We start from the raw sequence: 23,145 nt of genomic DNA, 5'->3' as shown, positions 1-23,145 counted from the left end.
CTTTTAATCACTCTACTCTGGCCATATGGGATTTCTTTCAACTCCTCAAAGATGGCATTTCATTTCCAGCCTTCAGGCTTTCACTCATGGGATTCCCACTGCATGGAACTCCTTTTTCCCATCTTCTACAGCCAACCTAACTCTTACTTCTTCTTCCAGTTAAATGTTATTTCTTCAGGAATGTCTCTAGGAAGGTTTAGTGTCCCTGATATAGTTTCTAATGACCATCATGAACTCTCATTGGTAATACTCATGAAAATAATTTGTTTTAATATCCAGAGGCCTGCTATGTTCAAAGGTGCCATAGTAACACCTGGGTGGCTCAGTCAGTTGAGCATCTGACTTCAGCTCAGGTCATGATCTCACAGTTCGTGAGTTCAAGCCCCACGTCAGGCTCTGTGCTGACAGCTCAGAGTCTGGAGCCGGCTTTGGATTCTGTGTCTCCCTCTCTCTCTGCCCCTCCCACACTCACACTCTGTCTGTATCAAAAATAAATAAACATTAAAAAATAAATAAAAGGTGCCATAATAAGAAGAGAGGCTGTCAACCTCAGTGACTGCTGCATTCCAGCAAACTGCATAGTGCCTTGGTACATAGGTCATGTTCAAGACGTTTGTTGGATTAATAAGAACAAAAACACTGGAGCTAGAAGACCCAGGTTAGAGCCCATTTGTGCTGTGGCCTTGGGCAAATAACTTCAGCTCATTCATCCTCAATTTCCTAATCTTTAGAAGAGTTTTATCACCACCAAACCCTAGGATAGTGAAGACACCAAATGGTAAATGGTCAACCAAAGAGGTTATAAGTTGGAAAAGATTTATATAAATTAATTCTTATACACAGTGAGCCAAAGAATGTATACATTGAAAATGATTTATAGAAATTATTACTTTTGATTTAATAAAGATACTACCTAAGTTCCTATATATATATATATATATATATATATATATAGCCAATACTTACTGGATAATTGCTATAGCCAAAAGCTTACATGCATTACCTCATACAATTCTAACTTATACAATACTTCCAGAAGATCCGCATTATTATCATTAACCCATTTAACAGGTAAGGACAATAAAGTCACAAGTAATAAGTGATGGAACTGGCATTCAAACAAGGCAGCCTCACTCCAGGGTTTGAGAGTGATTATCAGAGAGGCCTGCTTCCCATTATGATAGAGTTCTCTATTTCTTGTAGGAAGAGAGCTTAGCTTTCATGGGAGACAAATTATACCTTTGCCCCGGAGCCCAGTCATGGATTCTAATAAAGGAGGTGGTTATGCTATTCAAATAATTGATAGGAATTCAACACTTTAGAACATCTTCATTGTCACTCTGACCATTTGTTTATACAGCCAATGTGTGCCGGGCACCAGGATAAGCACTTTCTAGTTACTAATGCTCAATAACCCTCATTTTAACAACAAAGTGAGACTCAGGAAGGATACATCAAACAATCTGTGTTCCTAGAACTTTATTTTCAAGGCCAGGATTGAGCATGCTTCCATCTAACCAAAGCTGTGTGCATTAACCTACTAGAGTCTACTGACTAAGAGCCTATGCTGAAAAGCTTTATGAAAACATATATCCTTGGCAAGGCTCTTTCTCTAAGTTTGTTGTTTATATTATTATAGGATATTAGTGAAATAATAAGATAACCATATGAACAAGTATATTCAGTGTCTATCGCTGCTATAACAAATGATCACACACTTGTGGCTTCAAAAGCACAAAGTTATTATCTTGCAGTCGGCTGGGTCAGAAGTAGGACATTGGACAAAGGTGTTGGTAGATCTAGAGTCCTTTCTGGAGGCTCTATGGAAGATCTCCTTTGCCTTTTCGGGCCTCTAGAGGCCACCCACATACTTCAGCCCACAGCCCCCGTCTTCCATCTTCAAAGTATCTTCAACTTTGTATCTCTCACACCATTCTTCCTTAGCAAAACCTTTCTGCAACAGCGCCAGGAAAGGATCTCCACCTTTAAGGACTCCAGTGATTGTGTTGGGCCCACTTGATAATCCCAGAAAATCTTCCCATATCAAGGTCCTTAACTTGGTCACATCAGCAAAATCCTCTTTGCCATGGGGACCCGATGGAAGCATCAGAACAAAGAAGAGGTCTGGGTATTAGGAAGAAAGCAAAAGCAGGAGCTCCTGGAGATGAGTGCCACAAGTCCCACTCTAGAGCTGGGACGTCCCACCAAGATCTGAAGACAGTGTGTTTGCAATTCTGTAGTTAGAGAAGAAGTTACGCATCAGCAATTTCCCTTTTTTTTATTTTCATGTTTAATGTTCAACTCACATGATCTTGTTTCTAGTTAATACAGTAGACCTATTAGTCATCTTTATAAATTTGGGAAACTGACGTGAAGAGCAGAAAGAATAAAGGCTTTGGAGGTGGACGGACAGGGACTGAAATTTATCATATGTATGCTCTGACATTTGTGTTACTTGCAGCAGGTTGCTTAATCTTTTACAGCCTCAATCCCTGTATCTGTAGGATAGGAACAATTCTACTTAGGCACGCAGGATTATGGACGTGAGGCTCTAACGCAGTTCTACAGGTACACTCTAAAACTGAGCCCTCACACCTACTGGGGCAAAAGCATCATGAAGCCCTTTCCAACCAGTCTGCCCATGTAGGTTGCAAGTATAATGAACAGAGCAAGAATATGATCTTCATTTTTGGATTCTTTTCCACTCGCCCACTCAGCACCTGGAAGAATGCCTAGTCCAGAGTAGACATCCAATATATATTAGTTGAACTATATTAAAGTTTGCTTTTCCCTTTGAATCTTGAGAATAAACCTGTGGTTTGGATCAGTGATGCATGACATAGTCAGGTTGGCCTAGAAAGACCTAAGCCCCTGAAACGTGTTTTGGAGCCCTTGGACACTTCTGGAAGGCCACACAATATTCAGACAGACTGTGAAACTTAAAAATGGCCTTGCATGTAAGCCACGGTGGATTATTAAGATACAAAAGAGATTAAACCACATAAAATGGCTCACTTCGTCACATCCAGCATAAGACATATCTGTAGTAAGAGTCCAAGTGACAAGTAGATGAATGCTTTCCAAAACCTTAAGACTGATTTAAATCACGAAATACTGTATAAGGAATGAACCATCTCCACCCAATGCTAAAGGAACATATAAATTAGGAAAGAAGGATTTGGGCAAAAAAAAAATCAGTATTTCAGAAGCTAAATAGTGTTTTCTAGCTCTGGTCATTCATAAATCCAAAACGAAGAGTCTAAAGTCTGTAACTCTTATAGAAATAGTAACTGCGTGGGATAATCTTCTCCCCGATTAAGTTAAAAGTTATAAATCTAGGAGCGCCTGGGTGGCTTAGTTAGTTAAGTGTCTGACTTCAGTCTAGGTCATGATCTCACCATTCCCGAGTTCAAGCCCCGTGTCAGGCTCTGTGCTGACAACTCCGAGCCTGGAGCCTGTTTCAGATTCTATGTCTCCCTCTCTCTCTGGCCCTCCCCTGCTCATGCGCTCGCTCGCTCTCTCTCTCTCTCGTTCTCTCTCTCTCTCTCTCAAAAATAAATAAGCATTAAAAAAATTAAAAAATAAAGTTATAAATCTATACCATGATGCTCAAACTCTTATCCCCCCACCCTCTTCTCAGAAAATGACACTCTGTTTCACAGACTATGATCATGTTGAGCATGACGTCTCCTCAAAACCTAACTTGTTCCCTGCTGTTTCATAGAAGAGCCCCATTACCCTTCCCATACTTCTTCCCAAGTTCCACCTGTGTACCTGCCTACTTATTCATTTAGTCAATAAATATCTGGGCATTGATGATACAAATATGAACAACCAACCATCCCTGGACCAAGACTTCTCAGTCTCTTAGGGGAAACCAACAGGCAATCAAATATTGCACAAACAATATTCAGCACTTTGGAATAGTGACCTATATCAATACAGCTAGATCTCTAAGACATAGTATTAAGTGAAAAAATCTTAAGACACACCATTTGTATAAATTTCTAAATGCATACATTGCTACAGTCTGAAGTCTGTGTCCCCCAAAATTAATAGGTTAAAATCCTAGCCCCCAAAGGTGATGGTTCTAGAAAGTGAGGTCCTTGAGAAGTGAGTAGGTCATGAGAGGGGAGTCTGCATGAGTGGGATGAATGCTTATATAGGAGAGACCCCAGAGAGCTCCCCAGCCACTTCCACACCAAGAGAGCACACAATGAGAGTCCATGACTCAGGTGAGGAGCCCTCACCTAACATGCTGGTTGGGGCACCTGGGTGGCTCAGTCGGTTAAGTGTCCAACTTCAGCTCAGGTCATGATCTCATGGTTCGTGGGTTCGAGGCCCACATTGGGCTCTGTGCTGACAGCTCAGAGCCTGGAGCCTGCTTCAGATCCTGTGTCTCCCTCTCTCTCTGCCCCTTCCCTGTTGGTACTCTATGTCTCTCAAAGAGAAATAAGTGTTAAAAAACAAAGCAAAACATGCTGGCACTCTGATCTTGGACTTCCTGCCTCCAGAAGTGTGAGCAATAAATTCCGTTTTTTATAGGTGACCCAGTCTGGGGCATTTTCTTATGGCAGACTGAGTGGACTACGGCATGCATAAAACATATGACATACTCTTCATGCATACCCACCTGTGCAGACAGAAGGATGTTGAAATGAATTGAAAGGATACACCCCAAATTCATAGTAGTGGTTGTTAAAGCAGGGGTAAAGAGATAGGAAAGGGAACATGGAAGGTGGCAAAATGGATGCCAACCCTATTGTTAGCATTTTATTGCTTTTATGTAAAAAAAAAAGGTTGGAAGCAAATACTTTGTAAAATTATCAACTCTCAATTTGGGGTAGAAAATCCTCCGGTGCTTATGATTCTCTATACTCTTCCATATTTTTATAAGTAGTATAAGTATATTTTTATAAGTCTATTCAAATTTAAATAGACAATTGCATTGCAGCACAGGAAGTGTTTTACATGGTATATACAAATACAATGGTGATAAACAGAAAAACGATTCTCTCTGGTGTTTTCAGACCATTGCTCTCCACTCCCCAAGGTCCATGCCCAGTGTCTTCTGTTTGACAGAAGTTAGTCCCTCCAGCAACTACCCTATCCACCCCCTTTCCTTCACAACTCAACTTCGTGCAAGAGTTGCTTGCGTTTCCTCACTCACACCCCAACCCATGGCAGTCTGGCTTCAGCCCCATGAAATCGCTCCAACCTCCTAATCACCAAATCATTTCAGTTTTCATTTTACTTAACCATGCAAAGCACTTAAGATAATTGACCAAGTGCTGGAAAAGTTTCCTTCCCTTGGCATCCACAGTACTACTCTTGGCGGTCATTCCTTTTACCTTCCCACGTGGTCCACCTTTGACCCCTTCACTTGTGCCTTCTCCCTGGTGCAGCCGCTTAACGTTAGTGTGCCTCCTAGGATTCCATTCTGAGCTCTGCTCTCCCCCTAAGTGACCTCCCTTGTTCTCATGGCTCTACCTGAAACGCACTGGCTTCTAAATCTGTACGCTAGTCCCTCCTGAGATCTTGATGCACACCTTCAGCTGCCAGCTAGCTTTTTCCTACATTCCTCACCAGTACCTCACCCTCAGGTCCCAAAGCAGCCGTATCGTCCAGAATTCTCACTGAAGGGTACAGCTAGACATGTGGACCTTTTCTCAAGCACCTCTTTTCCTGCCTCATTCCAGTGCTTAGTGACTTGTCAATGTTAACTGCCATACATCTCTTAAGCCTAACACCTCCCCTACACTTGTCACACTGCTTTCATTCAGATCTCTCATGCCACATCGTCTGCACTACTTTTCCAAGTAGTCTCCTTGACTTCTATGAATTACCTCCATCATTTCCTTCTGAAACACAATTAATTGCCATTCCCTTGCTCAACATCCTTCAATGGCTCCCCACTACCTGCAGATTTTAATTTAAACTCTTCAGTCATATGCGCAGGCATCTGAAACAATCCACCACCATCTACCCTTCCAGACTTACTTGTGGACACATCTCCCCACACTGCCAATATGCAGTCCACATGGACTTTCTCACTGTTCCCTGAATGTGGGTTGAGTTTTCACATAAATCTGAGCCTTGGCACAGGCTGTTTCTACGACCTTGGAATCCTGTTCTCTCTCATCTGCTGAATAAACCTCGACACACTTCAACATCTCATTGAGATGCTATTTTCCTTAAGGGTTCCTTAATTTCTCTTGGCAAGTAGCTATTCCTGCAACTTTTCTTCCCCAGGACTTTGTGCCTTTATTTTAGCACTAAAATCACAGTGATCTGAGCGCGACATGCTCCCCTCTCCCAGCGGACAGCAAGCAGGAGACAGGCTTTTGTGATGGCTTATTCATTCAGCAAATATTGGAGAGCTCTGCTAGTGGAAGGCTCTGTTCAAGGTATGCGGGATACACAGCGAACAAGACAACATCTATGTTGATGGAGTCTAAATTCCAGAGGACGGGACTGCCATCCATATATTTTAAGGTGTGACTTGGAAAGGTTTGTTTAAAACCTTTTTTTAATTTTTTTTTTTTTTTCAGAGAGCACATGGGGGTAGGGGCAGAGAGAAGGGGACCGAGGATCTGAAGCAGGCTCTGCACTGACAGCAGCAAACCTGACGCGGGGCTCAAACTCATGACCCGTGAGATCATGACCTGAGCCGAAGTCAGACGCTCAACCGACTGAGCCACCCAGGCGCCCCAGAGAGGTTTGTTTCACTCATCAGTAAGGCCATCATGAAATCAGAACGTTAACGCATATTACCACAGTGGCTTTTGTGTGTCATCCTAGCTCATCACCTCAAGCCGAGCTCTTCCTTCACTCCACTGCAATTCCCTAAGTGCCAGGCACTGAAATATGCACAAACTATAGGATCTTTAAATACTTAAGCCTCAGTCTTTTTTGATAAAACTATCCCTTCTCATGAAGGCTGGCAGGAACCTTTCCACAAGAGGGTATGTGATTACGCATCACAGTTAGGTAGACAATGTCGACGCAGGTTCCCCACAAATCAGCAGGAGTCAGACCCACACCGCATGGGTTCACAAAATAGAAGGAACAACAGATGAGCTCTGTGGCTGTGAAGAGAACACCCAGACGTTAGTGCTGCTCGCCTATACTGCATACCTTTTTAAGTTTATGGGACACTAGCTCACGTATGTCTCATGTACGTATTTGAGTATTTGTATACAGAGACTGGGGTTTCTCTGGAATTGATACATCTATCATGCATGAAACTCAGAATCCAGAACGAGTATGCCAGAGACCAATCAAGACAGAGACTGAAGAATGCAAAGAACTCTAAGTTGTGATGGGAACAGACGCAAATGGCCTGGAACAATGAGGAAAGATGAATCGTGAATAACAGCGTGGCAAGCATCATTTAACACTTGGTATTTCTAGAAGTGAACACACAACTATATGGAAGCTAACTGTTGATAAAACTGCACCGTGCACATTGCCATGTGACAGTTATTTGCCATGCACTGCTTTGTTCTAGGCTCTAGAATCTAGTATGTTAGACTTCCCTCTTTACACTGGTCAAAGATGAATAGAAATGCTTGCACAAGAGGTCATGGGGATCCAACCTTTTGAATTTCATATTACTTTGTAGCATGATTATCGAAGAAAGCATTTAAGCCTTACTAATAATTAGGACACACACCTCTAAAGTACATGTGTATAATTTATGATTAGATCGATAAAAATGGAGGTGTACATTCAAAATATTTTACAGATGGGGATACAAGGCAAAACACTTTGGAGACTGCCACGTTCTAGACACCAAAAGGCTAGCAAAGAGTTTTAAATAACAGACCAAAGTCATATTTGCGAGGTTAGGCAATGCAGACAAGGAAAGGTAAATGAGAAAAAAAAAAAAAAAAGCACAGAAGAAAATAATTCCAGATCCCACAAAAGCAAGCAGTTCAAAGGCCATGACCAATGGTTTGGTGGTAATTAGCATAACTGCCCTATGCTTTTTGCTGAGTGTAGGGACCACAGCCAGATATGATTTGGCTATTTGGTTAACTTGTTCCCCTGCTTAAAACCTCCAATTACTTCTCATTGCCGTAGGATAAAGTTCAAATCCTTAATAAAAACCTCAAATTCTCAACCATCTGGCCCCGTCTGCCTCTTCAGCACTATCTTTTGCCCTTTTCTATTTTCAGATTTTCTTCGGGTCTTCAAGAATATTCTTGACTCCTGCGTCTGTCTGTCTTTAGGTGTCATTCAGATGTCAGATTAATTTCTACTTTTTGAAGGAGTTATTTTCTGACTCCTAAAACACATTCAATTTTTCCCCATATGTTCCTATAGCATTCTTTGCTCATTGTTCTAATATTCTCAGCATGCTGCTAATGTACTGTTGAAGGTCTTTCTTCCTTGCTAGCCATCTGTGAGGACAGAGAAGGCACTTGTATCCCCCAAGCACCCAGAACAATGTTTGATTTATAATACATATTCAATAAATGTGTTGACTGGAGTGAAGTTGAGTGAAATGTACCTTGAGACCCAGAGAAAAAGGCTTTCTTTGAATTCCCTAAGCGTTTGCTTATGGCATTCCACGATGGCAGAATTATAAGGCTTACCTAATAGTTACAACAATACAACAATATTTGACCGTTTCATTTGTAAATTTAAAGACATTTCGCCATCCATTGGTCAACAAATATTTGAGCGTCCCTGTGGGTCCTGAAATTGTGCCGGTCTCCTTACTCTGGGTTGGCAGACACCAAACAATTAACGAAAACTGCATTCATTAAGGAACAGTATTAAAAGGATTCACGACTTATTCTGACAGGAAGGAGGATGGCTGGAGTTCACTGCTTGCAGTAATGTTATATATTCTCAGTTGGTTAGTCTCAGCAAGGCTGCCTGTGCCCTGTGTCAACAGACTGGGTTGGATGATGTGGATGCAGGACCAAGCAGTGGCAGAAGGGGAAGGAATGCAGTGAGGCAAGGAGAACGCTCTGAATCAAAATCATGTCTTTGCAATAATATACATCCTTCAATGAAGGCTCCCCTGTGCTCTCGCTGCACTTTCAATCCTCATCTTCCTCAGACCCTTACCTGGAGCCAGCTTGCCTACGTGAGTCACTTCCGCCAGCCCTTCAGCTCAGGCTCAGAGAGGCCCTGCAGGTTACTTTCATCGACGTTCAAACTCCTCAAGTACCAATGGTTCTTTTTCGCAACCCACAAGGTCGGCTATCAAGGCTCCCTCTTCCCATACAGGACCACCAGGACTGGGCACTGGCTTTGGATCTTTACCTTGCATAGGATCTAGAAATCCACAGGGAGATTTTTCAGGTCATTTGTCCTTTACCCCATTTACCATCTAACTGGATAATAGGCAGAGTTTCTGCTGAGCTGAGCCCAGCCCTCCTAGGACCATATCAGGTCAACCCAGAGTGCCCTGCCCAGGCAGGAGAGAGAAAAGAGTATAGAATACAGGCTGTGTATCAATTAATATCGCCTTGGTAATATCTCCACTATCCTGATCACTAGCTGTGTGACTTTGGGCAAGTTGCTTAACCCCTTTGAGCTTGAATGTACTTATCAATAAAGGATTTTTAAAACTATCTGGTATCCGTCTTACCAGGATATCCCTCCAGAACCCCAAATAAGTTGAACTTTTGACCCTACATACAAACACTTTCCTCCCTCCCACTCTCTCTCTTTCTCCTTCTTCTGTCTTCTGGATAATGACTTCCTAGCACCATAAGCAAAGGACTTTATTCAGTCACCAAAGTTTGAGTATACAGCCTGCTTAGGAGTACATGCCTGACTCTGCTTTTCCTTCTCTGATCTCCCACCTAACTTCGTGCCCCCATTCAATCAAAGACCATCAGAGACCAATCAAAGATCAGACAGAACTAAAGATGGTTCAAAGACCATCCAGGATGCCCCAAGAATCTGCGAAACTCATTTTCTTCTCTGTCAACACCTCTACAAAATTGGCCAATCCTACTAAAGTCTGGGCAAATGCAAGATTTCCTCAACTGACCATTCAACCTGAACACTCCCCCTTCCTTAATCTTTCCTGTAGAGCAGGGCAAGACAAATCTTCCTAGGGTGTCACTTTCACTGTGTGATCTTTTGGTGAAGTCTTGAATTCTTGCCTGCTGAATCAAATTCACATTTCTGAGACTCTCCCTAATCTCATTTCTCAGCCTCGGCACTTCTCAAACAACCATCTACTCCAGTCAAACTGTTGTCCCCACAAATCCCTTCCTGCCACCTACCAAATGTTCCCTGGCAACCTCAGCCTCACTGGTCATCCAATGCCCAGCTCACAGCACAGCCCCTCTGTAGGGTGTTCCCCAGCAGATCATGCCAGTGTGGCCTCCCCTGCCTCCTGCATCAGAGGACAAGATTACCCCTTCCAGAGAGCAAGTGCTCCATGTTCAAAACCCACTCCTTCCAGAACTTCCCATGTGTTCCTGGTCTCACCACCCTCCTGACTTCCCATCCTCAAGATTAAAATAACTTTTTCTCAAGCCAAAATAATTAAATAAGCCCATATTGATCAGGCGCTAACTATTTTTCAGGCACTGCACTGAGCCCTTTATACACATTAGTTCAGTTCATCCCTAGTACAATCTGTCAAATTGGATTCTCTTCATTGATTTACCACTCAGCACACATTTCAGTGAATTTTAATAAGGAAATAGTAAAAACTAAATATATACAAGATATAGATACATATGCAAATATTATAATATATAAGCAATATTCTAGTACAGGAACCTAGTCCATACATTTTTTTTCTTTGAAGGATTATATAAAAGCTATGAATGAAAGTAAAAGAAGGTAAGGGCTAAGGAGATACAGGTGAGCTGTTACATTAGATGAAGTCATCAGAGAAGTAATATTTTAATGGAGATCTGAATAAGTGAAGATGAAAGCCAGTGGAGTAAATGGGGCAAGAATATTCCAGGTACATATAAAGAAACTAAGTTACAGAGAGGCCGTGTGGCTTCCTAAGGTCACACGGGAACAGACGCAGCATCTGAATCCTACTTCTGACTCCAGAATCTAATTCTGAGACCCCATTCTTCATCCACCATCTATGTTCTGTAACAGTTCACTCTGTAAACTAGCTGTGGCTTTTTGGAATTCTTGTATTCCCCATTTGTTGGCAAGCACGGACCACCTATGTGCCAGCCACTGACCTCCATGACATTCTCCTCTCCCATTTCTTCTCCAGCTGGGACACAGTTCCCGGGTTTTACATCCATCTCTCACCCATATTCTTCATGGTACTAATCCTAGACTCTGCCTCCTATCCAGGGTCACATCTTCAATTACCTTTGCTCTCTGCAATGGACTCCCGCACATGAGTCCCAAGCTTAGTTTTCTGGCCAGCTTCTTGGAAGTAGGGCCATGCCTCATTCATCTCTCTATTCCAAATACCCATCATAGCACTAGATGCTCAATAAAAGCACGCTTCTCTGAAATCAATTAAACTTGAACACCACATTTCCAACTGCCTTTGGGACAGTTGGCCTGGATTCTTTCCCAGTTGATATCAATATTTCTAAAAGTGAACACGTTATCTTCCCTCCAAAACCTGTTTTCCTCCTGTGTTCCTTGCTTCTCATCATGGCACCACGAGGTACCCATCCCCATCTATCTCCTTCCCATTTCCTTAAGTTTGTACAACTCTTCCACATTCCCACTTCAAGTTTGTGCAAATGTTTTCTCTTTCCTGGACTAATGCAACAGCCTCCTAATGACATCCTTGTCGATGATGCATCCTACACAGCTATGCAAAATTAATGTGCTTCATTCTGTCGCTCCTCACTAAATTCAACTGGCTCCCCACTGTCTGCATAATCCCATCTCACTCTCATGTTCCAGAACCAGATAGCCCAGTAACTACTGGACATCTCCATTTTGAAGGAGGAAGTCATCCTTAGAGGTGGCCTTAAATTTCATAGTCCCCAAACTGATTTCACTTCCTTTCAATGTTTATTTATTTTTGGGACAGAGAGAGACAGAGCATGAACGGGGGAGGGGCAGAGAGAGAGGGAGACACAGAATCAGAAACAGGCTCCAGGCTCTGAGCCATCAGCCCAGAGCCTGACGCGGGGCTCGAACTCACGGACCGCGAGATAGTGACCTGGCTGAAGTCGGACGCTTAACCGACTGCGCCACCCAGGCGCCCCCACTTCCTTTCAAACAAAACCTCCCCTGTATCTCTCATCTTGGTAAATATATGCCACCCACCAGCTACCCAACCCAGAAATCTAGCTCTCCCGAGCTCCTCTTTCTCCTCCAATCCCAATTCCCACCTGTCATCAGCTCCTGCTGGTCTTGTCCTCTATTTTACTCACGGATACCTTCCAGTCCTCACCGGATCACACTGCTGCTTTACTATGTTCAAGACGCCTCAGCTGCTATCCCACCTTAGCCAGTATGCTTGACTGCCCTTCCACCCAGTTGTGGCCATTTGTCAACCACTGCAGTTATCTTCCCAACGTGCGACTGAGATCACCCTGTGCTCTTGACTGGAATTTATCAGTAGTCCCCATTGCCTTCATGTCCTGACCCTGCCTCCTTCTCCAGCTTCCATTTCACTGTTCCCTTCTTCTCCCCAGCTTAACTGCAACCCACAGAACTTCTCTCTGTTCCCTGACTGTAGCACATGTTCTCTTAGGACCAGCCTTAGAATGAGAGCTCTCCCCACCCAAAGCATCCATCACTCCACTTGCTGCCTTTCCCTGGGAAACTCATTCTCATCCTTCTGCCCCATCCAGGCTAGGGAGCATTCTTTAATCCTTCCCAGCCTGCATGAGTGACTCATATCTGTGTTTCCAAAGCACTCAATACTGGATGCTATCACAGGACTTGCCACATGCTAATTACCATCCTACATGTCAGGCTCTTGGACTCAGCATTCCCCATGGGATGTTTTAATCTCTGTATTGTAGCACTTTGAACAATACTGGACAAATAATAGATGTTAATATATGTTTCTAGTACTCAGAACAATGCTTGACAAATAATAGATGCCCGGTATATGTTTTACAAAAGAATAAATTGCCTCACATTTGGAGAATCCCCTACTGATACAGAGAGTAGTGATATTACCCAGTCTATGGGTTAATGCTATTTTTCTGTGTAATGCTTGTTCTATATTTCAAGTGACTCTGAAACCAATATCACTTAATAACAAATCCTGTGATCATGGAAGGTCTACTCTGTGCTCCTTCAGCTTATTGTTTCATAATAGACAAGGACATGCCAATATCCTCCATCAAGGACATACACTGGGGTCCTGTGAAGGTATTTAGCAAGTGCCTTTGACAATGAGGTAACCTAATGTGCTCTACCCAATCATTACACCGTTCAGCTCAAGTAGAATTCTAGGGCAGAGACAGAAGATAGGATTTAAACGCTTAATTCCTGTACCTTCAACAGCTAATATGCCTTCTTATATTCTGAAATATTTACCAGCAGTGTCTCTCCTACAGTAGGTAACTGTTAAACATGTTTTAGATGGATGATTGTTGAATAACATCCTCAAAACTATTTATAAAACTATCAAAACAAATTGCATTAAGACTGAAGTTATAACTGTCACCGCTTGAGATCTGAAATTCAATTCTAATATATTTATGAAAAGCCACAATCTCAGGCTCAGGGATCCAAAAATAAATGTAACTGTGTTTTAAATTGCAATGTGTCTGACAAATTACATCTGTATGTCGTTCAATCTTCCCCAGTTAGTGTTTGTAGTTTCTGCACTGTTGGTACGTATCCTGCGAGCTGCACAATTTTGAAAGTTATTTTAATGACTAATTTTCATTTGGCATCTACATCCACAACTTTAACCAGGAAGGTTTTATAGGGTTCAGCTGCAAATCTGGTACTTAAATCACATCAGAAGGGCCAGTAGTACTTGTCAGCTTTGCAGTTTAGACTTTTTGCCTTCTTAAAAGTATCTAACAATACCTCCATCAAAAACGGAGTTTATTCTATCAAGACATGGCAGAAGTATTCGCTCACTCTGTGCCCCTGTGTACTGCTGTATTCTGCAGGGTCCATCTTTCTTTTGCCGTGTTTCTCAAAACCTGGTTCTGAATGCTCAGGATTTCATACTTGTTCCCCAAGGTTCCCTCCTCACCACCTTCAAATTAATGTAAGGCACCTGTGTTTCGGAGTCTGCACTAACCCTCTGATCACAGCTTCGGCAGGAAACAATGATGAAACTGGACCTTGAGAGGAGAGGGAACGGGGAACAGATTGCAATAATACTGTGCATCTCAGTGGGGAGAGATATGGTTTCCAATTAAAGGGAGTTTGGGGAAATAGAGTATGGAAAGAGTGATTAAAGAATCGCTGGACAAAATGGAAGAAAGGTCTAGCAGATCAGACTTTCACAAGTATTCACAATATTAGGTCAGGTACAATATGCTTATGATAAATGATTGATGTTACAGAATTACATTTAAAAATTAGAGTGACAGTCTCCTTGATTTTAAAAATTTGACACTAATTTGAAATGCCTCTGCCGTTACCAGGACATTATTTAAACTGGCAATCGGAGAGCTGGAAATTTTCAATTCCTTTATGACCATCTTTAAACAGAAGTTATTACTCATTTTGTACTCACCAAGCTTCAAAATCATATTTGTATTATAACAAAAAGTACACTTCTTCATAGACTCCCAACATCACACCTTTTAAAAACCTTTAAAATGGCTTAGGTATCATGTCTTTAAGTGGTTGACAAATAAACCCATATTACAGATGGAAAACAGAAGACAGGAAGAAGCCGGGCAACAGAATGAATACAGAATTTTGAGCCCCATTCTTTTAATAGCTTTATTCTGTAAGACCTCAGAGAAAGAAAGGTCAAGCTCAAAATCACTGTTTGCCTTCACTGTATCCACATGAAAGGAATGGCATCTATGCCAACTGGATGGAATCTTGCTTTTCAACACCCATCTCACTTCATCCTTACTTCTGTTATAGCATTGAACATTTTAAAATACACATGTTTAGTCATTTCTTTTCTCCCTTACTCAGCTATACACACCTGGTACCTACTCCGTAAATATCTCTTGAATAAACAGTAACCTTTCTGAAGGCCAACTCCACATCTCATTAATCCCTGCACCAAGAAGCTTCTTTGTAAATATTTGCTGAATTAAACTCATGTCATCATTACAGAATCCATTCCTGTAGTCTAGGAGTGGAAATGATTACCAGCATTTCATAAATGGAGAAAGAGGAACAATGACATTATACTCAATGGCTATTTTACATGCTCTTACCTTTGCAAATTAAATTAAAATTTTTCTCAATTAAGCCACCCTCCAAGTTAAATTTTTTCTCGGGACTGGCTTTGCAGGGTTATTTCTGAAGTGTCTGTTAGTTCTATATTATTTTGTTTTGTGTCAAATTCTCTGCAAAACCAACAAGTCCTGAGAACCCTCTTCCACTGGGATGAGATGCTGGGTACAAGAGTTTACTTCCACCTTAAGCATGAACACAAAAGAAGATACTTTTTTCATGAAACACTTCTCTTGGAGCATGTACCATATACAAAACATGGATAAATGGTCTGGCAAGACCATTTTTTTGTAAGTAGTTTCTTATGGTAGTCTAATGGAACAAAGTACAAAAAGTTACAACTGAAAATAAAGCCCCTGGCAGAATACCCATTCTGGGAAGTTGATCAGTTTAATAGTTACATGTGTTCTTTTCACCCAATTTTATTATGAAACTCATGAAGGCGTTTGGAAGTCCTATGTTCTCTTATTAAAAAATAATAAGCATATTGGGGGGACATTCCTGGGGACACCTCAGCATTGTAATACAATGCACAGACAATATCATGATGAAGATGTGAGAGGGGGTGCATAGTCGTAAATATTGTGGTATTACTATATCAGTCAAAACTGATTCTGATTCCCATTTGGGCTGCAGATAATGTCATTTTTAAATATACTGCTTTGCTCAAAAGATCCTTCAAAATATTAACTGTTGATGTCTAAAGATGAAAGTCTATTTTTCCTCCAAAACCTTTTTAAAGACCTATAAAAAATGCCAGTTCTAATTCCCTAAAGACTTTTCATTCACTATTCATGAGAAGATTCTGCCTGAGTACATGAAGGGACCTTTCCCTAAGCCAATCCAAATTTCAGGAAACCAAAAAGTTACAGACTGTTGTTGCAAAATGGGTTGACTACTTGTTTTTACCTAAATAAGTAATTGGGGAAGAGAAGTTTCTAAAAGGTCAATAATATATCCCAAGGGTATTTAAATATATCCAAAAGGGCATTTCCAATGGGAGAGCCATTCAGCCACACTGGCTGTGTTTGTTCAGAAGGAAAAAATCAGCCCATAACATGAGCATGAAAGCCAATTGCTCAATACGGCAAATTCTGTACTTGTATCTCTGTTCAAATTATTCCTTCGATTGGCAGAGCATGTGGAGAACTTCTGTGATTAAACAGTGTGTGCCTCTTTTTTCAGAATTCCTAATGCCATGTGCATATACACACATCTAGAGCTGCCCACAGTGCACTGACTGAACAAAGAGAGGGAGACATCCACAGAGGGGAGAGGAAACGAGCTGAACCCCGTCTCTTTTCAGCCCTGCCATGGGATCCACTACCAGTGCAGCCTGATTCTCTCTGTGAAATCTGATATGAAAGAAAATGCACCTGAGGAAATGGACACGTAGACATTGAATGATATTTCTGTTTTTGTTTTTTTTTTTATTTTTATAGCACAGTCACTGCTATAATGAAAAGATTCACCACCTGATGAGGATGATAGCCAAGAGGATAATAATGTTGGTAGATGTGGTGGTATAGCCATTCAGGCTCTGGGGCCTGGAACCTTTAGGAAGGGCCGCTCTCTGGAGCATGAACTCAGACTATAGACCGTTACAATCATGATTCAAAGGGAATACTTAATTCACGATCTTAGCTCTTACTTGTAGGGGAACCAAAGAAGTGATAACTACTCACTGGGGGCCCCTCGGACTACTGATCCTAGAGGTGGTAGGCCTGGAAGGTATAAAGGATAAAAGAGAGTCACGGCAACAACATCCAAAGACAACACTGACTATTGCTCTAAATACACAGAAAACACTGTGTATTTATTAAGTCCTTCTTTGGAAACACAAACTCTCATAGCAATGCATTATGGATGCAAGAGCATGCACAGTGCAGACAGGTACTATTTTGGTGCCCTATAACTATCTGTAGAGACCTGGCCCAATGAATGGAAAAGACAGACAACCCAAAAAGAATGTCACTTCCAGTAGACAGCTTAGCAAGCAAGCGATAATTTGGGGTCTTTACTGGATCTATCACCGGGCAACACAGTTTAAATCCAGTAACTGTGCCTTAAGCAACTTTTGTGAATCGCTGTGCCAGTACTTACTAGGTGCACAAAAATGGGTAGTTCTTGTATGATATTCACCATCAAGGGTTTACCATATAATAGCTGCAAATGAGACATATATGCATAGTTTATTCTGTCTTGTCATTCAGATATAGGTCAAAATAAAGGAAAAATGACCTAGGAAAATTCAAAGCAGAATTCTTTGAGGAAGAGGCAGGGAGAAATTCAGTAAGGCTGCACAAGGAAGACACTGCATTTGCAATGTGTCTTGAAGGATGCGTTTAGTGTTAAACATATAACAATTTCAGTGGGCAATGTTCAGGCAGAAAGTTCATTCTAAACAGTAGGTACAACTTGAGATATGTGTGGGGACTAGTGATTAGTCCAGTTTAGCAGGTCAAGGTAGAGTCACGGAAGACAGTGTTGGGATGGAAGACTGTCAACATACTGGGGGAGCCGGGACTACTAAGCTAGAAAAAGTATTTTTAGTTCTATAAGCCATGGGAAGACATTAAAAGATTTTGCACGGGTGAATGATCTGACTCAAGTCAGTTTTTAGTGAATGTGGTTGGTTTCGAGTGGGGAGGCACTTAGCACAAATAGGCAGCAACCATGATAGTCTGGGAAATGATAAGCACATAACCTTGCGTGTGTGATGGGAACTGGAGAGGGGGCTAGACATAAAGCTAGAAAAGCATCAGTAGGGCTTGGTGACTGATTCCACATGGAAAGGAGGGGGAAGAAATGATTAAGTACCATAAATAATTCAATGCTTTGGTTTTTTTATAAACTGTAGGCTTCAAAAAATGATGCTACCGTTAACAAAATTTTGAAAATCAACTGTTCTTTGAAGAGACAATAGGTCTTTTCTAACATACTGACTTTGAGGTGCTGGTGAAATTTGCTAATAGCTCTGACCAGCAGAGCGTGGAAATGAACTGGAAAGGGATCAGGCCAGAACCACAGATTAAGGAGACTTCGGTATCAGAGAGGCACCAAAACCAGTTTGTATCAGCAGAGAATGTAGACAGAGAAGATAGCTGAGACAGAAGTGTGTGAAAAGTTGCATAAAATGTACAAAGAAGGAAAAGGGGTCAGAAAAAGAGATCTGAGAGGAGTAGGAGGAACCAGAATAACACAGTCACCATATCCAAGGGAGACTTCATTCAACAAATATCTGTTGTTGAGCAAATCTAACACGTCAGGCTTTGTGCTAGATTCTGGGGATACACAGTGGGCAGAACACAACAGCTCTGCTCTCACGAAGTTCATGGTTTTTTAAGGAGTGTTGATAAATAGCATGAAGCATCACTGTGAGTTTGGAGTGATGTAAATTAAGACCATCAGGACCTTTAACCAAATGAACAGTTGTCTTTTTTTTTTTTTTAATACAGAAGTGATTCAACACCCAGGGTGAATAAATTTGTAGTGACAGGTGTACTTATATAACCTTAAAACACTTTTAAGGATGGTAAGGACCCACTGAACAAAATGTACACATTCTCCCATCCTTATTCCTTCCCTCCCTCCTCTCTCTCTCTGTCTCTCCCCCCCCCCCCCACACACACACACTTTAGTCTGCTTGGAATAAGAAGGGAGGCTATTAAGTAAACAAGCACACTCTGCTATGAAATATTGAAAAGCAATATTATCCACATGTTCTAGAAAACCAGTGAGGAAAAGGAAAACAAATAAAAGGACTAAAAAAAAAGAGTAAGAAGGACCATATACTTTAAGCCCAGAAATATATCTTCAAAAAAGATTCAACCACTATGTAGTCTACAATTCTGCAGAAATCGTGCACACACATTTTATATTAAATGGCTCATTAATTTCCAAACCACCCATAGCCTTATTTTATGAAACTTTGCATAGGCATTGGTCAGAAAAAAAAAGCGCAGTAAAGGGAGGGGGTGAGGGTGTTGAATTTTAACACTCCATCATGTCATTTGCTTAGTACCTTCTGAGATTTAACGACATGAAGAAAACAGGATAATGCCTATGTAATGAAGAGCTTTTCTTGGGCTACTCAGAATCCACAGACTTTTCACTAGTAACTGTGTGGAATCACTAATCTGGATTTGCCTTATGCTTAATAACACACAACTTAAGCCGAAGCCATCATACAACCATTAAACAGCAATACAAAACTGCAGGGATTTTTCACTCCAGTATTGCTGGTTTGCAAACTCAGGACCTTCCTGGGTGAAATCTGAAACTGGTCCCCATACATGGAGGACAGGGAAGAAAGAGGCGGACGATTCCAGATTGGAAGGTAGCAGATGCAATAAACAAGGGAATTTACATATGAGGTTTGCCTTGAGGGCTGCAAGACAAGTAGATCTCCACCCCTGCCCGCTAGAAACTTAAAAGTTGATAGAGAAGCCCTGCCAGGGCTCATTCATGTACACCATCCAGATGGACTCAACAACACCTTTCTCACTCAAGGCTATGTCCTTGAAAACAGCTCCTGCTACAGGAAAGGCAGGCAGAACACACATTCTAAGGGCAGGGAGGGAGTAAGGAGCCTTCAACTGCCCAGGTCCAGCTGGTGGATCAAACAAGTAGTCACAGTCATGTCCTCTGGATGACCTCTTCCAACAACAATTGAAACGTACATGCATATCCCTCCCCACTTTTAGCTGTAGACGCCTTCACACAACATATGCCATCCCTAAGTTAGATGGCACAAATTGAGGACACCGATGAAAAATCTTACAGTTTTTTTTTTTAACTCTGACCTTATCTCTGATTCTCTTTCAAATATACTGTTGAATTATCATCTCCACCTGTGTCTCCACTGGTAGCAGGATTATGTTTGATTTCATAGCCAGGGAGCTAAATAATAATAGTCAATTTCATGAAAACTATATTCTGGGCAGGCTTTTGATTTAACGTGGAAGCTGATGAGAGGCAGGCTAAAAGTGAGCACTACAGTTTGTAAGAAACCTTTTCTACTTGTATGTACTTATTTACAAAGAGTCCATTTTCTGTCCTCTGTATCATGAACAGTGTTTTAACCACAGGAACTCAGAAGTGGTCATCAGCATATTAAATGCATTACCTGCTGAAAGAGAGCAGGGAATAAACTTTTTTAGCTACAGGACTATAAAGTTTTAACAGCCCAGTTCAACCCTGCTCCCATCCTTCCTACATTTCCTCTCATGTGGTTTTCTCCTTTGTCTCTCAGCAAAGCTGGTTTTCATAGTATTCTGGCCCTAGAGTCAGGTCATAAAATACACACATGCCCTCGTGCGTGCAACACACACACACACACACACACACACACGCTCTTCTCTAATTCCTCATTTCCCTCTCATCTTCATACATTTCTATCAGTCTAATCCTCCAGTTAAAATGTCCAAATTCTGATTAAATCATTTTATGAACCTCTGTCCAAGAGGCATACATTCAAGGGAAAACCATCATGGTCACCTCAGAAGTTATGCAAATGTCTCACTTATTTGAAAGGAAACAAGAGATCACAATCTATTGTTTTAAAAAGAATGGAAGGCAGAGTCCAAACCTTTACAAATGACAATCTTTTCTCATCCCAGGATTATTAAAGAGCATCCTATGTCTGAGCTTCAGCATCTATTTGGTAGAAATAATCAAGACTCCACATTCAGTGGATCATTCTCAAATATTAACCTTGAAACAGTAACAACAAAAACAGAAGGATGTGTCACAGTCTTTATTCTCCTCCTACGACAATTAACTAAAAACGTGTGAACACAATTCAAGAAACAGGTGTCAAATCCATTCAAGCCAGAAAACTCTTCACTTTTGGTCTCACCTTAACCAAGATATAAACCAGCATCTTCCTATTCTCCAAGTGAACAATGAACACATGCTGATTTTAAAGATAGTACTAAGTTTTTTTTAATGTATCATACTCCCCAGATGTGACTTCATCTTTTTTTTTTTTCCATTTTATCTAACACACAGAGATTATGGCCACCTGTGGCACTGTGAATAGACTGGACACACTCATTCAATCCCCATCCGGCCAATTAAAGATTAGGTCCAGTCAAAAAGCTGTTATCACTGAGGAGCCGAATAATGTAAGCCACCCAGTTTCCCAGACTTTCTCTTCCTGATCTATCTTCAAGTCCCCACCACTGTGTTATGCATGAGTACAGTTCCTAAAAGGACAGCTAACTCTCTACCCTCTTCTTAGGTCTCTGCAAAGACAGGGACCCTATAAACTTAATTTACTCAGCCCTTTCCACTTAAAATGCCATTCTGGAAAACCAATTTCTTAACGATTATCAGTATCCCTCATAAAATGTATCCTAGACATTCTTGGTTCATAATCGGTGAACTCTTGCCATAAGTGAAACAGGAACTAAACAACAGGACAGGTCAAAGTTGGGAGTTTAAAAGGTAATGGTCATATTTTTTTTTCCAGCCTATAAACGACGAAGACTTTTTCTCTTTGAAATTTCACGCTCAAGTAAGACTAGTGTCCTCCCAGTTACAATGACCTTAACTACCAGAGGGGAGGCAAGAGAGGCAAAATGTCCATTTCTCAGTGTCCAAATTGGAGTGACAGACTCAAGTTGTCCAAAGTGATTCTATTTGCCTGGATATAAACGGGTAGAATGTGGATCTCTTCCCTTGCAACGTCAAACCCAAGTTTTTCATCCTCTAAATCCAAACTGTGCCATAGCCTTATGTGCGACCCCTCATCTTCTATCATCTGGGAAATAGCCAGCTCTTTATTAGTCTCTGCTTCCTGCAGCCACCTTCATTCTATTTTTGGCTCCTCTAAAAACTGTAGACATCGAAGCCACCTAAAAACAAACCGATTCAACCAAAGGTGCTTGGGATGGGAGATGTCTCATCCCCTGCTTCACAATGGATCCCACTAAACTCCTTTCCTGGCTTTCTCAGAACACACGATACTCTGAAAGCAAACACCTTGCACAAGAGTGCCCGGTACCTTTCCAAGGCTGTACCGTATATCAATTATTTCCAGGTGTCACTGAAGACCATTTTCTCTGAACACACTAAACTGAGGCTGGCAATAAAACAAGGCGCACGCTCCTCCTGAAGAATCTGACCCGAGAAACATTCCGCCTGTATGTTACCAGCGAACAAAAATACGGAGTTTTAATGAGGAAATGTTAGGGAGCATTTAGGAAAAGTGGAGGGAGAGGATCAATACTGTTTCAGCTCTGTTATCCCCAGGTGTTAGGGGAAGGAAGTGTGTGTGGTCTGCAGTCATCTGGCAGATGCATAAACAACATCGGAAATTTTCAGAGAAGGCAAAAGTAGGCACAGGATCGCAGGGGACCCCGCCACCGGCGAGTTTCACACGCACTTCAAACAGCTCTTCTTCCCGACCTGGACCTCGCGTGCACCCCCTCTCCTTGGCACCCCCATTCCCGCCGCTCCCACCCCCCCCCTTCCCAGTCCCTCCTGCGTGGCTGTCTCTCATGCAGCAAAGGCAACAAGCGTCCCCAGCCCAGGAAGGGGTCCCCGTCTCAGCTTGCGAGGGAAGGAGGGGAAGAGGGGCGCCCGCTCGCATGCTCAATGCATCCTACCGCCTGTGGAGCTCGCCTCCTCCAGCTGAGCCGAGATGCTTTCCACCCTCCTCACATTCATCTTCGGGGACGCAGGGTGCAGGAGCGGGACTCGAGAGCCGGCGGCCCAGGGACGTGTGTCGACGGGTCTGCCACCGGAGCGCACTCGCCGCTCGGCCCGGGGCTTCCGCGGCGCTGGGAGCGCGAGGCGGCGGCGGCGGCGGGCAGGGCGCGCGGAGCG

At 42.1% G+C, this 23,145-nt stretch overlaps 1 protein-coding gene across 2 annotated transcripts in view; it reads right to left on the bottom strand.

Moving 5' to 3' along the window:
* The window catches only part of KCNIP4 (potassium voltage-gated channel interacting protein 4), a 1,166,664-nt gene extending 1,143,537 nt beyond the window's left edge, over positions 1–23,127 (bottom strand). For both annotated transcript variants that reach the window (XM_040486963.1, XM_040486971.1), the window contains exon 1: positions 22,926–23,127. In XM_040486963.1, the coding sequence (XP_040342897.1) occupies positions 22,926–22,986 (61 nt within the window). In that variant the 5' untranslated portion in view covers positions 22,987–23,127. The remainder of the gene's footprint in view (positions 1–22,925) is intronic.
* Positions 23,128–23,145: the final 18 nt, after the last annotated feature.

Source organism: Herpailurus yagouaroundi, unplaced genomic scaffold (genome assembly GCF_014898765.1).
Source record: "Herpailurus yagouaroundi ecotype Mexico unplaced genomic scaffold, PumYag 28, whole genome shotgun sequence".
NCBI classification, from domain to species: domain Eukaryota; kingdom Metazoa; phylum Chordata; class Mammalia; order Carnivora; family Felidae; genus Herpailurus; species Herpailurus yagouaroundi.
This window is presented reverse-complemented; position numbering and strand designations above follow the sequence as displayed.